The 19,648-nt window shown below is 42.1% G+C and overlaps 1 protein-coding gene across 2 annotated transcripts in view; it reads right to left on the bottom strand.

Moving 5' to 3' along the window:
- EGFLAM (EGF like, fibronectin type III and laminin G domains) overlaps nt 1–19,648 on the bottom strand; it is a 200,477-nt gene that overhangs the window by 119,390 nt on the left and 61,439 nt on the right. For both annotated transcript variants that reach the window (XR_013418163.1, XM_001083277.5), the window contains exons 2-3: nt 1,606–1,715; nt 454–537 (exon numbers count right to left, since the gene is read on the bottom strand). Coding sequence is in view for 1 of the 2 variants with exons in the window: in XM_001083277.5 (XP_001083277.2) it covers nt 454–537; nt 1,606–1,715 (194 nt within the window). In the remaining variant the exon portion in view is untranslated. The remainder of the gene's footprint in view (nt 1–453; nt 538–1,605; nt 1,716–19,648) is intronic.

Below are 19,648 nucleotides of genomic sequence, written 5' to 3'. Positions count from 1 at the left end.
AAAAAAAAATAAACAACTTGGACCATTTAAATATACATTTCAAATTACATCCTCTTCTTCTGCATTGTGTCTTCAGGCAGCTGGGAAGATACAAATGCGTCATATTTATGTATAAAGCTTTTATTGGGATTAAGAAAAAAAACAGAACTGAACTTTGTGAAGAAAAGAAGGGGAAAAACCAGCTGTAAGGTGGCAGTTTTCTTGCATGATAAAATAGGGTTGAGTCCAGGATGGAAGCATTTACGCCAGGACCCTTTCGTCAGATGCCTGTTTTCCAGAGATGTAGATGGCATGGTTCAGAGGAAATGTACATGGATGACATTGGGAAATCCTAACGGACTATTAGAAGCATTAGTTATTATTACATGTACAGTAGCACACACACCAAATCAGCAAGCCACCCGAATAGCGCCCAGGTGCTTTTGAGGGGGCTGCCAGGATGGAGAAACTCACCGTGGTCGGGATGTCCCGGCTGAGAGGCACGCTGTGCGACTGCTCCTGCAGGGATTTATCTGCGCCAACCTCAGAGTAAAAGACCTTGAAAAGATGCAGACACCCCGGTGAGAGCAGAGCCCGTGCTTGTGTAAGATCAAAGGTTGTAATTGCACTCACAGTGGCAGCAGGCTCTGAGGTGCGTCGCCTAACGTCACGTGCACTAGTTCTGCGGGAACACACATCAGACCTACTTGGATTGGGTAGGGGGTGTTGCAAACTCAGAAGCCTGCGGAGTCCAGGAGGAAGACACATATCAATGAAGTGAGATGCAGAGGTCTGGACATGGCTCTTGTTATTTTTCCCAAAATGCATGAGCCGCCCGGGTAATCTTTCATTTTCTCACTTTCAATAAGACATGAGTCCAGAGATATATTCCTCTACTTTTAGAAAACAATAGGATGAGGGCCATTATCAATGGCTACTGTCCCTTGGTGAAATGGAGACAGCAGCAGGTGGTGGGATTGGGGTGTTACTGAGGTCTTACAGCTCATCTAAAAAGAGCAGCTCAGTTCCAGCAGGTGGATAGGAATGTGGACCCAGTGTGGCCAGCTCTCCCCATATCCCAGAGAGTTTACGATTCCAAACATTTATGTGAAATGTCTTGACTTCTCAAAGTTGACTCATTTCTAAAAACACTATTCAAAGAAAACATTTTGGTGAAAAGATATCAGCCCAATTTGCAGCCTCTGATAGGTAAGAATGCATTCTCTGCTGCTTCCTCCATCTTGCCTACCCACCTTCTTACTTTACATTATTTTGTACTTATTGACAACATTCCACAGTGATTTCCTCTTTCCCATGTTCATACTTTATTCTCCAGATTTGACTATAGGCAATTGAATAGCAACAACCACATCCTTTTAGTTTATATTTTCCCACAGCTGAACAGAGAAACGACTGGATAGATCCTAAGTGAGTAATGCAGATGTGATGTGACATTCAGGGCATTTACAAATATCCTCCAAAGGGGGACATCTCTTCTAGCTTTATGGAGGGAGAATGGGGCAGTTACTGATATGGAAGGACAGATATCTAGAAAAAGCAAGGATGAGAAAGACATACAGTCACACAACACACCCACTGAGGAAACTCCCGTGCCCGTGGACTCACAGTGTACCCAAGGATGGTGCTCCCAGGATGCCTTGGCATTTTCCACTGGATGCTGAAAGCCGTACAGTTCAATGCGCCCAGCTTGATGTCAAGAGGAGCCCCTACCTTGCCTGCCCCCAAACAAAAGAGATTGTGTTAGAAGCTCCACACATCCCACCTTGAGTATACTTACACAAGATTTAAGAGTGTGTTCTCTGATAGATGAAAAGCCTACTTAAAGATAATTCCAGAAATGCAGTCAATTTCTGATACACCACACCTATCTCAGCTGACCTCACTCACTTTACTATCCCCTCCCAACCTGGCTTCAGTAGATAAATCAGTCCAGCTATTGCCCTCATTCTCTCAGGTAACTTCTAATAGGTCAGGGACCAGCAAAGGGAGATTCAGGGTAGCACAGACCACAAATACTTCTGACTTGACTCTAAAAACTTAAAATGTATTAAAGTAAGATGACAGGCACATTTGTATTTACTCAATAGCATATATGTTGTATGTATACATTATATAGATGTGTTCGCTTATATAGCTAGGATATTCCTATTGTGGGACATTTCAAAAATATAGTTATGTATAAAATGAAGTCTAAAAATTTCAAATGCTTTACTATCTATTTATCTTAAGTAACTTCATAGTTATAGATGATAAGATTTATAATTATAAAATAATATATACAGGTTGCCACAATTTTGAAAACATAAAACATTATATCTAATTCTAACGTTCAGAAATGAGTCTTGACAGCATTGTGGTCTATCTCCTGTTGGTCACGTGCGATTTAAAAAAACTGTGTGTGTGCGCGTGTGTGTGTGCTTCTATACAGTTGACATCCCTTATCTGAAATTTCAGATTTTTTTGGATTTTGGAATATTTGCAATATACTTAACTGTTGAGCATCTCAAATTCAAAATGCTCCAATGGGCAGTTCCCTTGAGCATCATACTAGTGCTCAAAAAGTTGGATTCTGGAGCAGTTAGGGTTTCAGATTTTTGGATTTGGGATGCTCAACTTTGTGTGTGTGTGTGTGTGTAACTTTTTTTTTTTTTTTTTTTTTTGAGACAGAGTCCCGCTCTGTTGTCCAGGCTGGAGTACAGTGGCGTGATCTCGGCTCACTGCAAGCTCTGCCTCCCGAGTTCATGCCGTTCTTCTGTCTCAGCCTCCTGAGTAGCTGGGACTACAGGCGCCTGCCACCACACCTGGCTATTTTTTTGTATTTTTTAGTAGAGACGGGGCTTCACTGCATTAGCCAGGATGGTCTCGATCTCCTGACCTCGTGATCCGCCCGCCTTGGTCTCCCAAAGTGGGAGGATTACAGGCATGAGCCACCACACCCGGTCATATGTATGTAATTTTTAAATTGTTCTGTTATGTACAGTGATTATGTATATATACATACATGTTAACAATTTTAAGTCTTATTTGACTTAGTATATATATAGTACAAACAGCATATTTACAATCATTAAAATCATTATTTTTAATGGCTGTAAATTTTTCCATATAACACATGTGCCATAATAAACAGCATTTGTCATCCCACAATTATTAGGCAATTTATTCCCAATATTTTGCTGTCTTAAATAATGCTCCATAAAGGCAGGGACCAGGTCTATCTTGTTCAGAGTACAGAAAGTAGTCATGGCAAAAACACAATAAACATTCCTTAAGTGAATGAACATTCTGCAACTTGATTTTCCACTTACTAATATGTACTGGTGAGCTTTCTTTTTAACTATTGCATGTAATTCTCCAGCTTATCAGTTAGGATCCTTTGCAACTCACAGAGATCTAATGTATCTGTTTAAAGGACTGCTGCTAGGGCTTGTCATCAATGTTCTTAATAACAGAAACCAAAGTTTTTCTAATGGATTGAGAAATAGAAGCCCAGCGCTGTCAGCAGGAACCATGAGGCCAAAAGTCAGCTCCCCTCTGCCCCATATACACCTACGATTGTCACCACTCAGAGATTTAATTCTTAACGATCTCTCTCACTCTGCCATTAAATCGTTCACGATTTAATGTCTCATCTGATTGGCTAGACTTAGGCCACGTGGCTTCCTCTTGGCTCAACCAAGCGGCAGTAAGGAGTAGTCCTTTCTGGTTTCTAAACTGGGAAATGACCGGATGAGACCAGTTCTGGGAATTGTTCTTCCACCAAGCCCATCCACAGCAAAGAAGGAACCCCGCAGGACGATAGAATCACAGAAAAGAGTAGTGGGAGGTTGGATGGCCGAAACTCTGCTTTTCAGAGCATGCGTGTACATTAACTATTATTACTCCATTGATTGACATTGCAGTTATTTTCAAAATATCGCTGGTAAAAATAATGCTGAAAAGAACATCTATGTATGTGCCTTTTTGCGCACATGTGCCAGTGTTTCTAGGATGGATACCTGTAAAATTTATCGAGTATATACATTTTCATTTTTACTACTAATGACTTATTGCTCTCTCCAAAAGAGTAAATGAATAAATCTTTAGGTGCATTATAATTATTTATTTGGGTAAATTCAGAGCTCTTGTGTCTAAGATGGTATCTCGACCTTGACACTATTGACATTTGGGGCTGCCTAGTTTTTGTGGGGGCTGCCCTTTTGAATTATAGGATGTTGAGCAGCATCCCTGGTCTCTACCCACTAAATGACAGTAGTACTCCCCAACCCATTGTGAAAACTAATAGCATCTCCACACATTACCAAATGTTCCCCAAGGGGCAAAACTGCTCCCAGTTGAGAACCACTGATTTAAGGGAATGAATATTTTAAAGATTTCTAATAAATATCATCAAACTTACATTTAGAAAATTAACCAATTTAGAAGTTTATAGTGGGGTATGAGATGTATAAGTAACAGTGTAAAGTTACACAGCCCCACCAGGTCTTACTACTACCACTTTTTAAATAATTTTTGCTCAGAGAATGAAAACATTTTTTTAAAAAGCCTCAGACTAGGAGAAAATATTTGCAAAAGAAATATCTGATAAAGGTCTGTTATCCAAAATATGCAAATGCTATAGAGAAAACATTTATTTTCCTTCTAAAATTTATCCTTCTAAATTTCTAGAATTTCTTCTATTTATCCTTCTAAAATTCATATGTTAAACTCTTATTCCCAATGTAATCATATTTGTAGATGTGACCTTTGGGAGGTGATTAGGTCATGAGGGTAGAGCCCTCATGAACATGACTAGTTCCCTTATAAAAGATACCCTAGAGAGCTCCCCCACCCCTTCTGCTATGTGAAGACACAGCAAGAACACAACTGTCTATGAGCCAGGAAGTGAGCCTTCACCAGACACCAAATCTGTTGGTGCCTTGGTCTTAGACTTGTCTGCCTCCAGAACTGTGAAAAATAGATTTCTGTTGTTTATAAGCCACCCAATCTATAGTATTTTGATATAGCAGCCAAACAAACTAAGATAACACAGAACTCTTAAAACTCAACAGGCCGGGTGTGGTGGCTCATGCCTGTAATCCCAGCACTTTGGGAGGTCAAGGCAGGTGGATCACCTGAGGTCAGGTGTTCGAGACTAGCCTGGCCAACATGGCAAAACCCCATCTCTACTAAAGATACAAAAATTAGCTGGCTGTGATGGCAGAAGCCTGTAATCCCAGCTACTTGGGAGGCTGAGGCAGAAGAATCACTTGAACCCAGAAGGCAGAGGTTGCAATGAGACAAGATTGTGCCACTGCACTCCAGCCTGGGCAACAAGAGCAAAACTCCATCTCAAAAAAAAAAAAAAAAAACCTCAACAATAAAAATAAACAAACAACCTGAGTGAAAAATAGACCAAAAGATTTCATGGCAAAGACACCAAAAGCAATCACAACAAAAGCAAAAATTGACAAATGGAATCTCATAAAACTTAAGAGCTTCTGCACAGAAAAATAAACTATCAGCAGAGTAAACAGACAATCTACAGAGTGGAAGAAAATATTTGCAAACTATGAATCTGACAAAGGTCTAATATCCAGCGTTTATAAGGAACTTAAATTTACAAGGGAAAAATAACCCTATTAAAAAGTAGACAAAGGACATGAACACACACCTCAAAAAAAGACATACAGGCAACCAACAAGCCTATGAAAAAGAGCCCAACACCACTGATCATTAGAAAAATGCAAATCAAAACCATAATGAGATACCATCTCACACCCAGTCAGAATGGCTATTATTAAAAAGTCAAAAAATAAAGATGCTTGCAAGATTGTGGAGAAAAGGGAACCCTTATACACTGTTTGTGAGAATATAAATTAGTTTAATTATTGTGAAAAGCAGTATGGCAATTCCTCAAAGAGCTAAAAGCAGAACTACCATTCGACTCAGCAATCCCATTACTGGGTATACCCAGAGGAATATAAAGCATTCTACCATAAAGACACATGCATGTGAATGTTCATTGCAGCACTGTTTGCAATAGCAAAGGCATGGAATCAACCTAAATGCCCATCAATGACAGACTAGATTTTAAAAATGTGGTACCTATACACCATGGAATATTATGCAGCCATAGAAAGAACGAGATCATGTCTTTTGTGGGGACACGAATGGAGCTGGAGGATATCATCCTTAGCAAACTAATGCAGGAACAGAAAATCAACTACCCTATGTTCTCACTTATAAGTGGGAGCTGGATAATAAGAACTTAGGAACATAAAGAAGGAAACAATAGACACTGAGGTGTTGGAAACAGGCCCCCAAATCTGGCCATAAACTGGCCCCAAAACTGTCCATAAACAAAATCTCTGCAGCACATGTTCACGATGGCCATGATGCCCACGCTGAAGGTTGTAGGTTTACCGGAATGAGGGCAAGGAAGACCTGACCCATCCAGGGCAGAAAACCTCTTAAAGGTGTTCCTGAACCACAAACAATGGCATGAGCGAGCTGTGCCTTAAGGATATGTTCCTGCTGCAGCTAACTAGCCAGAGCCCATCCCTTTATTTCGGCCCATCCCTTTGTTTCCTGTAAGGAATACTTTTAGTTAATCTATAATCTATAGAAATAATGCTTATTACTGGCTTGCTGTCAGTAAATATGTGGGTAAATCTCTGTTTGGGGCTGTCAGCTCTGAAGGCTGTGAGTCCCCTGATTTCCCACTCCACACGCTATACTTCTGTGTGTGTGTCTTTAATTCCTCTAGCACCGCTGGGTTAGGGTTTCCCTGACTGAGCTGGTCCTGGCACTGGGGTCTACTTGATGGGGGAGAGTGGGTGGAGGGAGACGAGTAGAAAATATAACTTTTCTGGGTACTGGGCTTAATACCTGAGTGAGGTAATAATATGTACAACAAACCCCCATAGCACATATTTACCTATGTAACAAACCTTCACATGTACCCCAAACCTAAAATAAAAAGAAAAAAAGAAAACAAATAAAAGAAAAAGAAAAATGAACCAAGACTTTAACAGACACCTCACCAAAAAAGATACCATGATGGCAAGTAAGCATATAAAAACATGCTCCACATCATATGTCATCAGGGAAATGCAAATTATAACACCAATGAGATACCATCTCTGTATGCCTATTAGAATGGCCAAAATCCAGAACACTGATAAAACAAAATTTTGGCAAGGATGTGGAGCAACAGGACTCTCATTCATCACCAGTGGGAATGCAAAATGGTACAGCCCCTTTGGAAGGCAGTTTGGCAGTTTCTTACAAAATCAAACATACTTGTCACACCACCTGCATGTGCACTCGTTGGTATTTACCTAAAGGAGTCAAAAACTTATGTCCACACAAAAACCTGCACATGGATATTTACAGCAGCTTTATTCATAATTGCCAAAACTTGGAAGTAAACAAGAAGTTCTTTAGTAGGTGAATGGATAAATAAATTGTGGTATTTCCAGACAACAGAGTATTATTCAGTGCTAAAAATAAATGAGCTATCAAGCTACGAAAAGGAAACTTTTCCTTTTTCCTTCACTTAGCCTTAGAATAGGCTAAGTGAAGAAGCCTATTCTAACATAGTCTTAAAGGTGGCTGAAAAGTGGGAAGAAAGATAATGGAAATGATTTATCAGTCCCTTGTAGAACCATAAAATAACCAGTAAGCACAGCCTCATCCATAGTCTCAATCCTCCAAGTTTCCACGTCGAGGAAACCTCAGTGGTTATTCCTAAGTGAAAGAAGCCAATGTGAAGAGGCTACATACTGTATGATTCTAACTCTATGACATTCTGGAAAAGGCAAAAGTAAAAAAGACCAGTGGTTTCCAGGGATTAGGAGAGAACAAGGGATGCATAGGCAGAGTTCAGAGGGTTCTTAGGGCAGTGAAACTATTCTATATGATACCGTAATGGTAGATACATGTCATTATACATTTGTTTAAACCCACAGAATGCCCAACAGAAAAAGTGAACGCTAATGTAAACTATGGTCTTTGGGTGAGAATGATGTGTCAATGTAGGTTCACCAACAAATGCACCACTCTGGTAGGGGATGATGATGGCGGGGAGGCTATGCATGCATGGGGACAGGGAGTATATGGGAAATCTCTCTACCTTCCTCTCAATTTTACTATGAATTTGAAACTCTAAATAGTCTTTTAAAACCTTGGCAAATTTGGTTTTAAAAAGCTTAAATATTTTAGCATCTTTTTTGGCTATTTTTCTCCCTATTTTCAAGTATTTTGCACATATTCAATTGGGTTTTAGTTTTTTTCTCACTGATTTATACGTACCCTTAATATGGGAAAGATCTGAATTATTCACCTATTTTCTCCAGGTAGTTTTGTTTGTTTCCCCCTGTGTAATTATCCAGTACTGGCCATATTTATTGCCAAGTGAAGAGGCCTATTCTAACATAGTCTTAAAGGTGGCTGAAAAATGGGGAGAAAGATAACGAAATGATTTATCAGTTCCCTGTGGAACCATAAAATAACCAGTAAGCATAGCCTCACCCATAGTCTTAGGAGTATTTCTTGCTTCCTTTGCTCCGGGAAAAATTGCAATTGATCAAGGCGGTCTCCTTGGGTCACTAAGAGGGGAACCAGTTCTTCTATCCCTTGTGTATCTGCAATGGTTCAGTACAGAAAATAGAAATGTTCTAGGTATTTTAAACAGGAAGATAGTTATGGAAATTGGTAGAAAGAGTGGAGAAATTAATTCTGGAGTCTCCAATGGCTCTATTAGAGAGAGAGAGAGGGAGAGAAAGAATGAATGAGAGAATGCTCTAGTGGTGATTCAGAACCAGGACGCCTCTGCCTTCGCCCTCACTACTGGCTTTACTGCTGCCACAACTGCTTCCAGACGCCCACAAGACTGGCGATGGGCCCTGGAATGATGCGTTCTCATGTTTTCATGGCCTTGCTTGGCTAGAGATATAACAGCAGGAAAATGGCCTCCACCCCACTCTGCCTTCCCTCTCTCTCAAGAGTATATCCAGTTGGTGGGACCTAACTGACATCCAGAATATGGGCTACAAGATAGTCTGGAAAATGCAGTTTTTATTTTTCCAGGCTTTGCATTATAGTAATGGCATCTAGAAGGAGGATAAAACAGTCACCCAGAAGGTGAACAAGCCAATCTAAGGTATCCATGACCTCTTGGCACCCATAAAAAGCATGAATTATAATGCTATCCCCTTTACCTTCATATTCTGTAGAAAAGTATTTAAATCAGACCCTGCTGGGCCCTGGTTAGGTATGACTCCTATTTTATTGGCATTTTCACTCATTTATTTGCTCTTTCACACACCTAACATACATATTGAGCACCCTATACATACCACGCACTGTCAGTCTCTACGTTAATGATGAAGAGAGACACAGGGACACAAATTAGCAGGATATTACTATTGGGTGTGAGAATTAGGGTTAGGAAGTTGGAGTACTTTAGTGGCCCATAGCAAGGACATACCAGGCTCTGTGCAGTAGACCCATAGGAACGAGGCAGACAGAATAAGGAAGGGAAAAGGGTCCCAGGCAGAGAGAGCAGCATATACTCTTCCCCAAAGAACTGGCAGATGAACCACGAATATAGAACTATTGAGACTCCATGGCTGGGTGGATGTGGGTAGTGAAAGAGAGAAAGAAAGTAGAAATTAGGTGACTTCAAGGATTCTAGCTTGGGCAACACAGAGGAGGAGGATGCCAGTCACTCAGCTGGAAGTGACTCAGCTTGACCACCCATGAAGTTGTAGGTGTGGTCACCTGCAGCTGGTGAGTGACAGGTGGCCCAGTCAGACATTTGGACCAAATACCAAAAATATTCCAGATGAATCAGTTAAATATGGGATCTCAAATTATAGAAAATAATTGAATTTTGAAATTAGACTTTTAAAATTTATTTACTTATTTATTTATTTAGTTTTGAGACTGGGTCTCCCTCTGTCACCCAGGCTGGAGTGCAGTGGTGTGATCTCAGCTCACTGCAGCTTCCACCTCCCAGGCTCAATTGATCCTCTCACCTCAGACAACTGAGTAGCTGGGACTACAGTCACATGCCACCACATCTAGCTAATTGCTTGCTATTGTTATTATTATTGTAGAAACAGGGCCTCACTATGTTACCCAGACTGGTCTTGAACTCCTGGGCTCAATCAGTCCTCCGGCCTTGACCTCCAAAAGTGCGGGATTACAACATAAACCACTGTGCCCGACCCTAAACCCAGACTTTGAGGAAGAACCTTTCTAAGCTTAAAAGAGACTAAAAATAAATAAATTTTTAAAAAATAATGGAATCCACATCATAAAACTTTCATTATGCTGTTCAAAAAATTACGAAAGAAAAAATTCAGACAATAGATGGAGGGGTAAATAATTGCAGCAAAATGAGAGGCCAACGGGTATCTTTATTATAAAACTCATGCATATTAATCAGAAAATTCAGACCCTAATAAATAAAATATGAAGAGATAATTTGCAAAAAAAAAAAAAAAGAAAAAAGGAAGTATAGCTAGTAAACACACATGGGGAAATATTCAAATTTGCTAGTTATCAAAGAAATACACATTTCAAAAACTGAGATGTTTTCACCTACTAAATTAGCCAAAACATTAAAGTAAGAGTAATGCTGACAAGGGTACATGAATGCACTACTCTCAAAACATTGCTCGTGGCAGTATAAATGAGTATTCAGACATTGTGGAACACACTTTGGTGGCAATATGCAATGGTATCCAGGGCCATAAATCTGTTCTTACCCCTTGGGCCTCCAGAAATCTGATTGTAGACAGCCACAAGGAAGGAATCTTAAAAGAAGAGAAGGCTACTAATATGGTTTGGATCTGTGTCCCCGCATGTCGAATTGTACTCCCCAGTGTTGGAGGAGGGGCCTGGTAGAAGGTGACTAGATCACGGGGAAGGATTTCTCCCTTGTTGTTCTCACGATAGTGAGCGAGTTCTCATGAGATCTGGTTCTTTAAAAGTGTGAGGCACCTCCCACTTTGTTCCTCCTGCTCTGGCCACGTAAGACATTGTCTGCTTCCCCTTCACCTTCTGCCATGATTGAAATTCCCGAGGCCTCCCCAGCCATGTTTCTCGTACAGCCTGCAGAACCATGAGCCAATTAAACCTCTCTTATTTCTAAATTACCCAGTCTCGGGTGTTTCTTTATAGCAGTGTGAGAACGGACTAATACAACTACCCACATGCGGATGTTCTTCAGAGTACTACGTGTGATACAGAAAAACCAAAAGCAATCTAAATATTTAGAAAGAGAGAATAGTTAGGCCGAGTATGGTGTATCACCTGAATCTACTGGTATACACACAATAAACACAAGATGTGTTTGTGGTATCTTGAATTGTACCCTGGAGCAGAAAAAGAACATTAGTGGGAAAACCAGTAAGATGAAATAAAGTCTGTGGTTCAGTTGATAGTACTGATAACTAGTTAGTACTATCACTAATTCACTGTTTAGATTTGACAAATGTGCCATGGTTATGTAAGATGTTAACATGAGGAGAAACTGGTAAAAGGTGGATAGGCATTCTCTCTAGTGACTACCCAACTCTTCTATAAATCTAAATTTATTTCAAAATAAAAAGCCTATTTAAAAAAAGAGGCTTGTATGACACTGTGGCAAATTATGATGTAGTATTAAACAGAAAAGCATACTCAATGGCCACCAATACTATTATTACAGTTATTTAATATGTTCATTTGAAAAATAACTTGAAGGTAACAGAAGAAAGCTAATTCATACATTAGGGTGGCTGAGATGAAGGATAATTTTTCTCCCATATTCTTCTATTTGGCAACCTTTCCAGAATGTTACATTGTTTTCCCAATTTTAAAAGTTCACTTTCAAAAATATTTTTACATTCAAAGATCAAAAGACATGTGGGTGCGGGTAACCACACTCCTTGGTTACTAAAGGAAATCTGCAAAATAACACTGCTTCATGAAGTTTGCACCAGTTGGGTTGGAGCAAATGGTGCTGTCTCATGTTTGCAGTCTGTTTCTCTGTATTTCAGGGTATGGCTAAAAATAGTTTGTGATGAATGATGCAGATCTTTTAGCTCTCAATAACAACAGGTAATATACCCGCATAAAATACCCTTATCGGCCAGGCGCGGTGGCTCACACCTGTAATCCCAACACTTTGGGAGGCCGGGGTGGGTGGATCACCTGAGGTCAGGGGTTTGAAACCAGCCTGGCCAACATGGCAAAAGCCCGTCTCTACTAAAAATACAAAATTAGCCGGGTGTGGTGACGCATGCCTGTCATCCCAGCTACTTGAGAGGCTGAGGCAGGAGAATCGCTTGAACCCAGGATGTGGAGGTTGCAGTGAGCCGAGATCGTGCCATTGCAGTACAGCCTGGGTGACAGAGCAAAACTCTGTCTAAAAATAAATAAATAAATAAATAAATATCCTTATCAATGGACACAACAAAATGAAGATGCCCAGGAAGGAGGCTGTTAGTGCTGTGAACAAGGCCACAGGGAACTGTCAGCGGACAGTGACCAAAGCACCATCAGGGAGGACCTGATTATAAAGAGCACGGAACAGGCGGCCCCTTGCTCCTCTCTACTTCCGTGGCTGCTCATCAGCTAGAACAGGATTTTTCAAATGTTTTGCTCTCTATGTCCTGGATTCTTGAGGGCAGTTCTGATTCTGAATGATGTCCCACCATCATGACCCTTTGGGTCCCTATCATAGCAGTGGAAGCTAGAGGGGGACCACCGCTGGCCCTCACGGGAAGGTGGGCCAGGTCTGACAGTGTCTGGGAGAGCAGAGACAGGCCCAAGACCAGGGCTCCGGCGCCACGTCCTCATGAAGGTTCTGAGCAGAGCTATGGGAAGCCCGGTGCTCCCAGCAGGCTGTCTTCACACACACTCACCTGTCACCACATACCGACTGGAAGTTTTTTTCTCTTTCTCAAATTAATATTTATAATATGTATATACATAAACATATTAATATATACATAAACATAACATTTATATAGTTCTATAATTATTATAATTTTAATTTTCAGGGTTTTTAAAAAAGAAAATAAAGGTAAATAAAGTACAGCTAAAATTTCATACTGCATCTCTTTCCTCCTTCCTCTCTTCCAGAGATAACAACCATTCTGATGTTATTGGATTTTATCCTTATGAAGTATGTACTTTTATCTGCATGTTTATTTTTCCTGGAATAACCTAACTGCTCATGAGTAAAGAGATGGATAAATTATGGTTTACCCATACAGTGCACCAGTATCTTTACCACTTGAATTTATTTAAAAAGAGTATTTTGTATTTCCTTAAAAAGAGGAAGATCTATTTGAGAGGACAGAGAGAGGGAGATGCCTGTGTAAATCTTAAAGCAATGCTCAAACCTTAGCCCACTTCTGATCTTTGCCTCACTGCTGGCCTAGAAATCACCTTTCTTAGGTTTCTAAATCTGTCACCACTTGTCCATGCACATTTTGGTTTCTCAAACGTTATTGCTGCCATCTTTGTCTGTTTCCTTTGTCCTGCTGGTTACTACTCTTCCCAATTTACAAGCATTTTAATGGGGACTAAGGGACCAGTAGTAAGTATGTTTCTTCAACTCCTCATGTTTGCTAGAGGTAGTGGAGGAAGATATTTCCACTCTACAGATGAAGAAACTGAGGTCTAGAGTCTGTTGAATAAGGATCTTGTCAATGGGACAGTGAGAAGCCAGGTAGAGAATTTCTTCCTCTCCGCTCCCCTTCATGTTGATGTTCCTGGTGACTCTGCCCAGCCTCCCTGTTCTCAGCTCCCACTATACCCTCTTCCCTGCCAGTCATTGCCACACATATGCTGTGGCTCCTGTACCCATTTCTCCAGCCCAGCCCTTCCCTTCAGAGGAGCAGGCCTATATACCCAATGGCCAGGTGGACCCAGGTGACACTGGGCCTCTCAAATTCCACATAACAGAACTGAATTCATCATCTTTCTTTTTGACCTGAGCCCCTCCTGTAACCCTGGTAGATGGCATCACCATCCACCATGACTTCCAGAAACCTGCAAGTCACCCTCTGCACCAAATTGCTCACACTGTCTCCATCCTCTCCTCTTCAAGGAAGCCTCAGAACCCTGCTCAACACTGGGCCTGGAGCAGCACTACTAGTTGTTCAGAGCTGTGCACGCAGTGCAACCCACTGCCTTCCCCCGATCCTAAGAGATATGATTTCCCTCTCCACAGCTTTTGCAGCCTCTTTTGAAGAATGTGTGTTTGTAAATGAAACTTTTTTTTTCTGTAAAGCAGTTGAGTGCAGCACAAAAGTTGGGGCCATTGGATTGGGACCTCTAAAACTTGTGTGGAGAAGGCCTTATAAATGGCAGATAGAAGGAAGTACCAGAGGCTTTCTCAAGCAACATTTGCATTTTGAGGACAGCATTTTTTTATTTGTGTGTTTGTTTGAAGTGTCCTTGACAGCAGGGCAGGACCCAGTCCAGGCCCATCTGAAGCTATATTTGCAGAGCAAGTATATTGATATTGTGTTATTGGGGTATATGTGGAGCGGCGGCAGGCTAAAGGGAGGAGTAAGCCACCAGTGGGACCACCCATGGGCTAGAGGTAAGTTCTAGGTACAGAAACGTGGTGAACCCAGAAAGGCCAGAGAAACCATCAGGCAAAGTCATGGCACATGGTCTGGTATCACCATAAGAGACGCAATGGGTATAGTCCCAACTGCGATGAGCAGATCAAAGTAATTCTCTAAATCTCTTCCAGCTACCAGAGAGAAACATAAGAGGGAAACCACCCAAGGCTTTCCTCACATCTCTACAATGTCTGAATCATCAGGAAAAGCTTTGGCTAGGGCAAGGAAAGCTTTTTTTTTTTTTTTTTTTTTTTTTTTGAGATGGAGTCTCATTCTGTCATGCACGCTAGAGTAGTGGCACGATCTCAGCTCACTGCAACCTCTGCCTCCTGGGTTCAAGTGATTCTCCTGCCTCAGGCTCCAGAATAGCTGGGATTACAGGCAAGCACCAACACGACAGCTTAACTTTTATATATTTTTACTAGAGATGATGTTTCACCATATTGGCCAGGCTGGTCTCCAACTCCTGACCTCAAGTGATCCATGCACCTTGGCCTCCCAAAGTGCTAGGATTACAGGCATGAGTCACTGTGCCTGGCTGAAAAAACTCTTAATTAAACAAAAATTTTTAAATAATGGTTATAACTCTGAAGTCTTCTGGGATCTTATCTATTACATAGAAACATGCTAGTGCTTCCTCAATATTAAAAAAAAATCTAAGCAGTAGGCCATTTACGTGTGAGACAAGTAATATTAAGCAGTTAAATACAAAAATAACACTTGTTTCACCAATAACGGTTACAAATGATGGAAAAATATGGTACACAATAGAAAACTAATTTTGAAGAAACACAGCATTTGAAACTAAAATAATGCATCTATACAATATACCCTGAAGCTGTGTTCCTGTAAACTAAAAGCTATACTGCTTAAGAGATAAATAAATAAAAAGGGTGTTTCTTTGCTATGAGGGAGCGTATGCTTGAGTTTTTTTCTCTGGAGGACTTTCAAAACTGTATTAGGCTGTTGCATTAGAAACTTCTGAATAATTAGGTCAATTTCTTATGGAAATTTTATTTCATAAAATACTTCAAGTTCTGAGCAAAATTCATCTCTGATTCAATTAGTTTTGTAATCCAGTTCATAAAAACACTTCAAAATGCAAACAAAAATATCATCTGTGACAGAAATACATTGCTAGCTTTTTAGTTATTTGATTTTCACAGAAAAAACCAAGTTACATTCACTGATGCAACAGAGAATGCCCAGACTAACTAAAAATAGTCAGAAAATTCTGAACAGAAAAACAAAAACCATATTTCCATCTGTTTGAAGCTTGTTCCAACTATTATTATTAAAGTAGCACTATGAATATGTAACCCCCAAAAAAAGTGGCCACTGGAGCTACTTCCAAGGTGATGCCTTCAAGGCAGCAGTGAAAAGGTGGGTTTAAAACACAGAACAGTGTTTGTTCTAGTTACCAGTGGATTAAAGAAGTTGTCAGTCACTAAGGAGCAGCAGGAAGAGTTTTCCAGATCCCTGCTGGCTTTTCTCTGTGGAGCAGTTACCCTGCACATCACAATCATGCTTCCCTTTGAAATTCATCATGCCAGAGTGCAATTCCAAAGAATAGTTTGCCACTCCAGAGAGTAATCCCAGAGAGTGATCCATCATTCCCGAGTGTAATTCCAGGGAGTAATCCACCTTTCCAGAGTGCTTCAGTTTCCTCATGTCCTAGCCAATGGGCTGGATTAGATGATCATAAATTAGAGTTCCTCCCTAAACACTTCATGGGGAAGTATCTGCAGAGCACTGGCGGTGAGCAGGAAAGACAGTCACTCAGAACAGCTCCTCAGCGCAGCTCCCTCAGACCCAGGCAAACGTGGGCCCTGTTTTAGAAGGACCAGTTTGGGCCCGGCGCGGTGGCTCACGCCTGTAATCACAGCACTTTGGGATGCCGAGGCGGGCGGATCACAAGGTCAGGAGATGGAGACCATCCTGACTAACACGGTGAAACCCCGTCTCTACTAAAAATACAAAAAATTAGCCGGGCGCGGTGGCGGGGGCCTGCGGTCCCAGCTACTCGGAAGGCTGAGGCAGGAAAATGGCATGAACCCGGGAGGCGGAGCTTGCAGTGAGCCGAGATGGCGCCACTGAATCCAGCCTGGGCGACAGAGCAAGACTCCATCTCAAAAAAAAAAAAAAAAAAAAAAAAAAAAGAAGGACCAGTTTGGATCCTCCTCTAGCCATACCACTCCCCATGAGTGGAGTGTGGAGTCCCAAGCTAAGAGGACATTCCTATGGAAAGCCTATGCTCCATCCACTCCTTGGGTACTCATGACCCTGGAATTCCCTGCCCAGAGAGTCCCGAGTCCTTTTCCTGGTCCTCAGTGGCCTTGTCCCTGGGCGTGTCCTTCTGAGGGGGGACTGCACTGCTAGCCATGTGGGCCCTGAGGCAAGAGGGTGGCCAATGGGTTGCTGTGCTGCAGGACGGGCAGTGGACAGCACTAGCTAGGGTTGTGGGCAGAGGTGTCCATGCCTGTGCATATGAACATCCTTCAGGGAGGGTCAGGGCTCGGCTTGGGGCAGACCAGGGCTCCGCAGGGCAGTTCTCTCCAAGTAGAAATAGAAGTTGCCTCCTTTCGAAGTAGATATTCAAGGAGTCTGAGAAATTGGAATTGGAACCTGCTCTTTCTAGTCATTATGAAAGTGTACTGTATATTTGTCAGGATAGAAGGAGAGAAAATATTGTGTCTAATGATTTGTTAGCCTGTTTAATGACTTGTAGGTTTTAAGACAAATGTACGTGGGCTTCTATGGGAACTCTTGTGCTCCGTGCACCAGTGTCAGGGGTAGGTCTACACCTCTGGGTGTCACACGGCTCACAAACTGGACTCAGCTGGGTTGTAAAGGGATCTCACAAAGGATTCTTCTGGCCCACGTGTTGACTTCAGGCAGAGAACAATCCATGCTGAGAGCCTCTAGCAGTGGTTCCTATTTAGACTCAGTTGGAAATCCCAGGGGAACACGGATGCCACAGATCAAGAGCTGCTGGAGACAGTGGCAGCACCAAAGAGTTGACAACCTACTAGAGTGATTATCAGTCAACTCAGTTACGTTAGAGATGGTAAAGGCACAAAACCGCTTCCAAGTACCTACTCTGTGTGGGAGCCTGCACAGTGTGACCTGTTTGTGTCACCGACTCAAGCACAATTCTTACATCACGGCGCCCCAATCCCCAGGGCCATGGACCAGTCCCGGTCTGTGGCCTTTTAGGAACCAGGCAATACACAGCAGCAGCTGAGTGGTGAGTGAGTGAGCCAAGCTTCGTCTGTATTTACAGTCACTCCCCATCACTAGCATTACTACCTGAGTTCCGCCTCCTGTCAGATCAGCAGCATTAGGTTCTCATAGGAGCGCGAACCCTGTTGTGAACTGTGCGTGTGAGGAATCTAGGTTGTGCACTCCTTATGAGAATCTAATAATGCCTGATGATCTGTCGCTGTCTCCCATCACCCCCAGATAGGACCCCAAATTCTCAGGGGGGTCCCAGGTTGGGGACTGCTGTCTTACATCATCTAAGGAGGCAAGCAGGAAAGCTCTGCATCTCCACCCACCAACCTCCTATCACCACACATATACACACACACACATAAGCATACACACACATGCAGACACACACATTCATAGGCATATTCACAAAGCACACATCGTCCACCTCAAGAAGAAACTGACTTACAATCATTTAACAATTGGAGGAGGACAAAGAAGCACAGACTATGAAATCTGACAAAGGCATCTGAACAAGAATATGGTGTCGAAGTTTTAAGGCTAGAAGGGAGTTTCAAATTCATCTAAACCAGTGGTTCTCAAACTTCTTTTGGAAGCATCAGAATCACCTGAAAGACTTGTAATAACCGCCTGCTGGACCCCACCCTGTTTCTAATTCCTCTAAGTCAGGAAGGGGTTGCAAGAATTTGCATTTCTGAAAAGTTCTCAGGAGATGCTCATACTGCTGCCTCTTGAACCACTGGTGTAGTCTAATCTCAGATTTTAATGATGGGAAAATTAAAACTCAAAAAAGCTAGTGTCTGTGAGACGAGAGTAGCTAGGGAAGAACTGGAACGAAGACCCTGAGTCCCTAGCCAGGTGCTTTCTACCACCTAGCATGTTCTTCCAAATTTTACACTGCCATGATGGCTTCCAATTTTACCTGGGCCCTGTTCTCCAGTCATATAGTGACTCCCAAGCCTTGTTGTTGCTTCAACATAGACAGCCTCTTAGAAGACACCTCAATGGTAGTGATTCCTAATTGGAGAGGGGGCCCTCAGGCAGTGTTTCAAACCTCTAAATGTCTGGATCAAGAGCATTGCTTCATGGAGTTTAAAGAAGCTCCCCAGGTGGTCCTGACATGCCCCTGCTCCTGCCTGAACCCCACTGTTAGTCCCATTCTGCCAGGTGATCTCACCCATTTGTATAGTGTTCCCAGGCACCTGCTAAATGTGTCTTTTCAAGTACACTATGCATATCTAACTAGACACTTCAGCCTTGATGGCTCACAAACACCCCAAATGCCAAGCATTCCAGACAGAACCCATCATCTTCCCCATTCAGATCTCTGTCTCCTCCCACATTCCCCACAGTCCTGAAATCTGGGTTGTTCACACCTCCTCTCTGTGTTCCAGATATGACTCTCCAAGTTGCCCTCAATAGCCCGTAGAATGCAAACTCCACGAGGGCAGGGACTCTTGTGTTCGCTCTTTATTCCTGGCAGCTACAATAGTTTCCAACCCTTAATAGGCATTCCATAAGTATTTGCTGCCTGATTGACTAAATGGCTGACTGAATAAATCCCTGTTCACCTTCTAGCCCTACCGCTGTGACTCTATCCTGCCTCCCATCAATCTGTGCTGACATCCCTCAACCTGAATTTTCTCTTCTAGGTTCAAAGCCCACTAGGGAAAAGAAATCATGGCGCCAAGCATGGGTCATCTCTCCACATCAGACTCCTGTCTTGGTTGAGACCAGGCTCAGGTTCCAGGCATCCCCAGTCTGAAGGTCTAAAGACAATGTCTCACTCCAGAGAGCCCTGG

This window comes from Macaca mulatta, chromosome 6 (assembly GCF_049350105.2).
Source record: "Macaca mulatta isolate MMU2019108-1 chromosome 6, T2T-MMU8v2.0, whole genome shotgun sequence".
Taxonomy (NCBI): domain Eukaryota; kingdom Metazoa; phylum Chordata; class Mammalia; order Primates; family Cercopithecidae; genus Macaca; species Macaca mulatta.
This window is presented reverse-complemented; position numbering and strand designations above follow the sequence as displayed.